Source organism: Myotis davidii, unplaced genomic scaffold (assembly GCF_000327345.1).
Source record: "Myotis davidii unplaced genomic scaffold, ASM32734v1 scaffold3725, whole genome shotgun sequence".
Classification (NCBI taxonomy): Eukaryota; Metazoa; Chordata; class Mammalia; order Chiroptera; family Vespertilionidae; genus Myotis; species Myotis davidii.
The window spans coordinates 182253-189401 of NW_006296047.1; the positions used below are offsets into that span (position 1 = coordinate 182253).

A 7149-nucleotide genomic window follows, 5' to 3' on the forward strand; every position below is an offset into this window, starting at 1 on the left:
TTTGCATGTGTCTGCCTTCTTAAAAAAGAGCAATCTTGTATATTGAGTCAAAATCCGTTGGAGATGTAAAGGAAAGATAAATTTTGAGCATGAAATCTTTTATCTCATGTCCAGTCCTAATCTTTTTCGTTAGCATTTAACCCACTATACTTATCTTCTTCCTGAAAGCTTCATTTTCTCCTATTCTTGTCTCTTCTTCCTCTATTCCCAGCTTTCTTTTTTCCCTTTAGTACCTCTCTTCTCTTAGACCTAGGGGAGAGGAAAGTGATGGACTCTGTACTTTAAGTACTGACCTTGATGGTTATGGAGACTGTGTTGTACAGGGGCAGACCAAAAATGAGTTACTTGTGTACTCAGGCCACACGATCAGCTACTCTGCTTTGTGAGTCAGCTCTGTGTGTATGTCCTTAATCTCACAGTTTATGTTGCTGTGGAATGGGAGATGTGTGTTTATAGCATTATTCTTAGGGTCAGAGGGGTTAAATCTAAATTGGGATCCTGTTTAAATTAGGAATGTTTAACCTCTTATTATATTTTTTTCTAGGGCAGGAGCGGTTTGGCAACATGACCCGAGTCTACTATAAAGAAGCTGTTGGTGCTTTTGTAGTCTTTGATATATCGCGAGGTTCCACATTTGAGGCCGTCTTAAAATGGAAAAGTGACCTGGATAGTAAAGTCCATCTTCCCAGTGGCGGCCCTATTGCTGCTGTTCTCTTAGCTAATAAATGTGACCAGAAAAAGGAAGGTAGCCAGATTCCTGCCCAGATGGACCAGTTCTGCAAAGAACATGGCTTCACTGGATGGTTTGAAACCTCCGCAAAGGTGAGATCTGTTTTGCCTGGGTATCCGCTCTGCTGTGAGCTTGTAAATATAAAGCTTTTAGGTGGACTTAGGTGAGTGCTGGTTGGAAGCCTGGAAAAAAGTTCAGTCAACAGCAGCAATGCTTAATGCTTTCAAAATTGGTTTGTGGGAGATGAACAGGAAAGATTTCACATTAAAATGAAAATGAGCTCTTATTCAGAGTAAATAACAAATGCCATTTTCTGTGAGCTGAGTCTTTAAAGGAAGTCTCATGCACCTAGAGTTTATGGGATGTAGCACAAGCATTTTTTAAATTTTTCCAGAAGGCTAACAAACCTAGGACCATGTCCCTGGTGAAGATGTAATTCATGTGCAAGGCTAGCAAAGGCATTGAAAGAGTCAGAGAATGAATTTGGATGATATTTGACGAGTTTTATATTAACTGTGTATGAAATAATTTGAATAAGAAGAAAGTATCAATATTTGTAACATGTTTCTTCATGAATAGTAGAGTGAGAATTTTTCTTTGACCCATATGGGAAGCTGGATAAAATGTTTTTTTGATCCTTCATGGTGTGGTAGCTCAGTTGGTTAGTTGTCCCAATATGCTAAGGTTGCAGGTTCGATCCCTGGTCAGGGCACATACAAGCATCAACCAATGAATGCATAAATAAGTGGAATAAGTTGATGTTTCTCTCTCTCTCTCCCTCCCTCCATCCCAGTGATGGCGAACCTATGACACGTGAACTCATTTTTTTGGTTGATTTTTCTTTGTTAAATGTCATTTAAATATATAAAATAAATATCAAAAATATAAATCTCTGTTTTACTATGGTTGCAAATATCAAAAAATTCTACATGTGACACGGCACCAGAGTTAAGTTAGAGTTTTTCAAAATGCTGACACGTTGAGCTCAAAAGGTTCACCATCACTGTCCCATGCAGTGGGCATTCTTGTTTTGTTGATGGTTTCTTTGGCTGTGCAGAAGCTTTTTATTTTGATGTAGACCCATTTGTTTATTTTCTCTTTAGTTTTCATTATGACAAACAAACTCAAAACCATAAGTTTGGTGTAATCCTAGCACAATTCCTGGTTTTAGTATGCCTTCTGTGAATTTCCTATTTATATATTTTAAAAAAGCATTGTACTTACTAATCACCTACGTACTACCAGGTTGTTTTTAGCTTCACCCAAAACTCACTCTAAAAGTGGAAGATTGTTTGGTGCCTTTTATGATCAGAATAACATTGAGTGACGATGGAGTCATGGGGAAAAATAGTGTCCACTGGAGGTTAAACAGAGAGGTAAACGTAGAAATAGATCTCGATGTGCATATGGATACACACAAGTATCTCCTGAATGTCTGTTGAGAGGGCTTAGAAGCAATGACACCACAGAACCAATAGCTTACAGAGTTCTCAGTCATTTTAAATGCTGCTGTTCTCCAATAAAAAGAACCAGGGTTTCCTGGAGAAATGACTGGTTTCAGGACCATGGGACAAGCAAGTGAAGACATGCCTGAGATATTTTGTGGTGCCAGAAAGTAAGAAACACAAAGTGTGATTGGAGACATATCACAAAGGCACAGGAGCCTGCCTATAGGAGCCTCCATATCTAAGACAATTTGAGCAACAAAGTAAACAACATTGTAATATTATGTACACAGAATAAAATAATAATCCATGATATGAATAAATAAGTGGTAGAGAAGAGAATTGTAGAATTACAGCTGATAAATGTAGAAGGAATTATGGAAATAGAAAATCATCATTAAACACTACAGCAATAATTGTTTTAGGGAAGAATTGATTGAAGCTAAAATTAATGGAAAAAAGTATGGTGAAACAGAATATTCACATATTTTACTTACTAAGGACCTAGGGAAGAAGAGGAATCTTTCAGGGAAAAACCTGAGAGATAGAACTTTAAGCAAGTGGGCCTCATACACTGACAAAGACATCACTCATGCCTTATTCCTGTCCAAAATGCATAAGGAACTTAATGACAAGGAAGCATCAAGCAGACCCAAATTAAGGGATATTCTCTGGCCAGTACTCTCTGAGAATGTCAAGTTCATGAAAGTAAGGAGACTAAGGAACTGTTCCAGAGTAAAGGAGACAGGAGACATGACCACAAAATTCAGCTGCTCACCTGGACAGTTGGTATAATTTGAATAAGGTTGATAGAATAATGCTGATAATACTATTATCTAATTTCCTGATTTTGATAGTTGTACTCCATTTATCTAAGATGTTAACATTTGAGGAATATGGTTGAAGGGTGTTTAGGAATTTTTACTATTATTGCAATGTTTTTGTAAATACAATTATTTTAAAATATTAAGTTAAATATTTTAAAAATCACAGATTTTGCTATGTGTTACTGATTGTCTACTTGATGACAACTTATAAATCTATTACACAAATGTGATAGGTAGTGATTCCTTAGGATAGTGTTAATGGACATCACACCTACAACATTGTTTCAGGTTAATTTACATATGACATCTAAAGTTAATAATTCACACTAACAATACAGGAGAGGGGGCATGAGGACTATATAAATCAACTAAGTCCAGGGCCTGTCTCGTGCTGCCTGACATGGAACTGGGCTGATCAGAGGTTTAAGCAGACCAGGAAGAGCCTCTGGACAGGGAAAACTCCTGCAAGGATTGATGAATAGCTCCTCACTTGTACATTACCGTTTACCCATACCTTAAAGCAGTGGTTCTCAACCTTCTGGCCCTTTAAATACAGTTCCTCATGTTGTGACCCAACCATAAAATTATTTTCGTTGCTACTTCATAACTGTAATGTTGCTACTGTTATGAATTGTAATGTAAATATCTGATATGCAGGATGGTCTTAGGCGACCCCTGTGAAAGGGTCCTTCGACTGCCAAAGGGGTCGCGACCCACAGGTTGAGAACCGCTGCCTTAAAGGGAAAGCACAAGGCCACAAAATATACCTAGTAATGGTTAAAGTTAATCCCAACTTTTCCCACTCTCTACTTCCCCATAGCAGCAATTTTCCATAGAAACTATAACCAGATATAACAGATATAAGCTTAACCTCTAGAGATGGTTGGAGTCTCTTCTCCTTCTCTCATGAGACTCCACAAGAGAAGGAAACACGACTGCTCTGTGGAGGGGCTTTTCCTGCTTGTCCTCTCTGCTCATAAAACCTGCTTTTCCACGTTAACCTCTTCTCTGTCTGGCTCGTGTCTTTAATTCTTACCTGTGCGGAGCCAAGAACCCCTCTGGCATCACTCAGAGATGGGGGAGCAACATGATGGATTTATCCTATTTTAATATGGTGTGGCCGCTTGACGTTTTTCTTCATAATGTATCCAGAATACTTGAATTAGATGTTCAAGGGCAGGGATGTTTTTCATTTCATTGCTTCCATTTATGTGAGTGGCAACCCAGAGGGGGGTGAATATTTATTTGCAACCATCAAAATAGTTGTTTGAACCGCAGTGGCAAAAAGTTTAAAATAGGAACCTCCTAAAGGGTGATCTTTTGTAAAAAGAAGAGGGTCCATAGGCACATTACTCAGTAGCACTGAACTCTTGGCTAACACTGTAGTATTGGAGAAGCTGATAGCTGGGTACTTACAGTGTCCCCAATGAAGAACTTTCCTAGTTCCTGTGAATATTCTCCAAGTGTTATTCTGTGGATTAATCCTCAGAATTGATCCTGTTCCTTATTTCTGCTCTACAGGACAACATCAACATAGAGGAAGCAGCCCGCTTCCTGGTGGAGAACATTCTCATGAACCAGCAAAGCTTTCCCAATGAAGACAACGATGGGGACAGAATTAGACTGCACGAGAAGGCCTTGCCAGCAGAGAGCAAATCCCAGTGTTGCTGACGTGGCTACAGCTCCTCTCCTGCTTTCCAGATGCAGCCTGACTTGATTTCTCCATTTGGAGCAAATTCCTGAGAAAGGATTGAGGTGGTGGATGCCCTGCTCTGTGATCTTCCCAGAGCTGTGCTTAACGTGCCCGTGAAGGCACTCTGGGAGCCTTAGCTGAAGTGGGTGTCGGTGTCTATCCTGAGCATGGCTCTACACCTTAGAGTGAGCACTTGGGCTTCTCTTGTTGTTGCTGCTGCCGTCAGGTGCAGGATAATGTTTACATCCTTCTTAACATCTTTGAAAATGACAATGCTCAGGATTTGGTATGAGTTTCAAGTTGTGGCTCTTAGTGTAAGCACTGGGGTGGTAATAAACTTTCCCAGCAGTCTTAGAGTAATTGTACAAGCCTCTATTTTTGTATTCTATCTTCACTTTTGAGGGAGGCTTTTAGACTGTTAGCCACATAAGGCTTGAAGTTTCTGTTTAGCAAGGTTTTCCCCCTCAAAACTTCTAACTGGAGCTAGTTTTATCAGATCTACAACAGTCATGGTTAAGGAAAGAAGTTATTCAAAGATTAGATCCAAGTTTCCATAGTATGAATTGTGAGAGAAACAAGGTCGTGTGGTTTTATATAAAGTTCTGGGCACTTAGAATATAATACACGAGGAAGGTACATCTCGCTCACAATATTTGTATTACCATTCAATCCAATTAAGAACAGAATAAATATTTTGACTGATGTCTTTGTTTTGAATTAATGTAGCTCTACCAGGTAATATGGGGTATATTTTTATGCCTTAGAAAACTTTGTCTGTTTACTTTTACTTTTATTGTTAAGGAATTAATGATAATTATGTGAAAGGTGCAACTTCTCTTTTTCAGAGGGATATTTAAAGGTGTCTGTGACATAATCCAAAGCTAATGTGAAATGAGGTATGAAAAAAATGTCTTACGCATTATTATGAACTTGGATAGGAATGATCCATGCATTTATTAATAGCAGGGGAAAAAAGCTAGCACAGAATTACACTTGATCTGAGAGGCACAGAATTATACTTGATCTGGGAATAAATAGTGGTCATGGTCCGTAAAATGTAGCTCATTCTTCTCACCAACTGAGCTTTGCCTGGGAATCACAAATACGTTTACACTAGAGGCCCAGTGAACGAATTCGTGCACGGCCAGGGGGAGGGGCCTTGGGTGGTTGACAGGCCTGTCCTGCGCCCTGGTCGAACTCCAGTCGAACTCCTGGTCAAGGGGACAATTTGCATATTACCCTTTTATTATATAGGATGTTACATTTTTAAGTAACTCTTTGACCTTTTCTGACACGTATTCAAGGTCCTTGAGAAAGCTGGCAGTGGCTTATTTAGCTTTCAAACCAATTTATATACATAAAGAGAGAAAGAACCTACAAGTTTCAAATGAAATACTCTCAGAAAGGGTGGGGAGGAGGCAGGAAGAATTAAGCCTTATTTTTAATTTGTATTTTCCATTACTATCAACCCAGGATAAACATTTGCTTATGTGTACAAGGGAGAATATAGAGAAGCCCATCATTTGCATATACATGCAAAAAAACAAAAGTTAACAGTAGCAATAGTAAATAACAATAACTAAATGCTTAGCTATAGGGGGAAAATAAAATGCACAAGTGTATGTTATTAAAAAACAAAGTTTAGCCAAGTAAATTGGAAGGTCTAATTGTCTGTATTAAACAATCATGAGTCCAGCAGCATCCCATTGAGCAAGTAGAAGAGTTCTCTAAAGGGCTATAAAAAGGGACAGTTTCAGTAAGAAAGGGAGCTATTAACAAAAGAAGAGAAAGGATCATTTTTAGACCAAAACATTTTGGGGGAGTGGTGGATAGCCAGAGTTTTTTTTATATGCAAATGGCCTCTTTTTTCAATGGTAGATGGGGGTTGGGGATGCGAAGGCCCAGGTCACACATTACCTCATGGACCAGAGAATTTCAGAGTGGTTAACAAAGATTACCTTTCTGAGAGGGACTGAAATAGCAATAGGTCAGGTATTAAATCTAAGTTTTGTGTCATAGGCTTTAGCATAAGTGATGGTATTTCGGGCCTGTGGTTTGCTCTTTAACAATACCCATACAAGGAGATACTGTGCAGTAGTATAGTAGCATTTAAATAAAAATGTGTGTTGAAAATTAAAGGCTGTGTGAGCCATTCAGAAAGATAAATACCAAATTCCTTATTGGAATTACCTCAAGTAAAGGCTAGAATTGTGGGTGTTGGTCAAAGCTGACTTGGGCTTTTTAGATAAGGTTTACATTTTTATGGTACAGTTTCATTTTAAATCTATCAGTATATTCCCTGCACTGTCACTGAAATCAAAAGGAGCCTTCCAATTGGGAACATAATACTTTTAAAATTTAAAAAACACTTTTTTTCCTCATTTATGTATTGGTCTTCCTTTACAATCAACACTTTTAAGGTTTTTTAAAAATTCTTTATTGTTTAAAGTACTA

General features: G+C 38.4%; 1 protein-coding gene across 1 annotated transcript; it reads left to right on the forward strand.

The window, feature by feature from the left end:
* Positions 1 to 498: 498 nt before the first annotated feature.
* On the forward strand, positions 499 to 5401 carry RAB32 (RAB32, member RAS oncogene family). Its single transcript, XM_006770937.2, has 2 exons — positions 499 to 822; positions 4524 to 5401. The coding sequence occupies exons 1-2, from the start codon at positions 514 to 516 to the stop codon at positions 4671 to 4673; spliced, it is 459 nt and encodes a 152-aa protein (XP_006771000.1). The 5' UTR covers positions 499 to 513; the 3' UTR covers positions 4674 to 5401.
* The last annotated feature ends 1748 nt before the right edge of the window (positions 5402 to 7149 follow it).

Excerpts from the sequence above, each read along its gene's own strand:
- RAB32 (XM_006770937.2), top strand. The coding sequence starts at position 514 with ATGTTTAACCTCTTATTATATTTTTTTCTAGGGCAGGAGCGGTTTGGC. Across the intron at positions 823-4,523 it reads GGTTTGAAACCTCCGCAAAG|GACAACATCAACATAGAGGA; the intron begins GTGAGATCTGTT and ends TCTGCTCTACAG.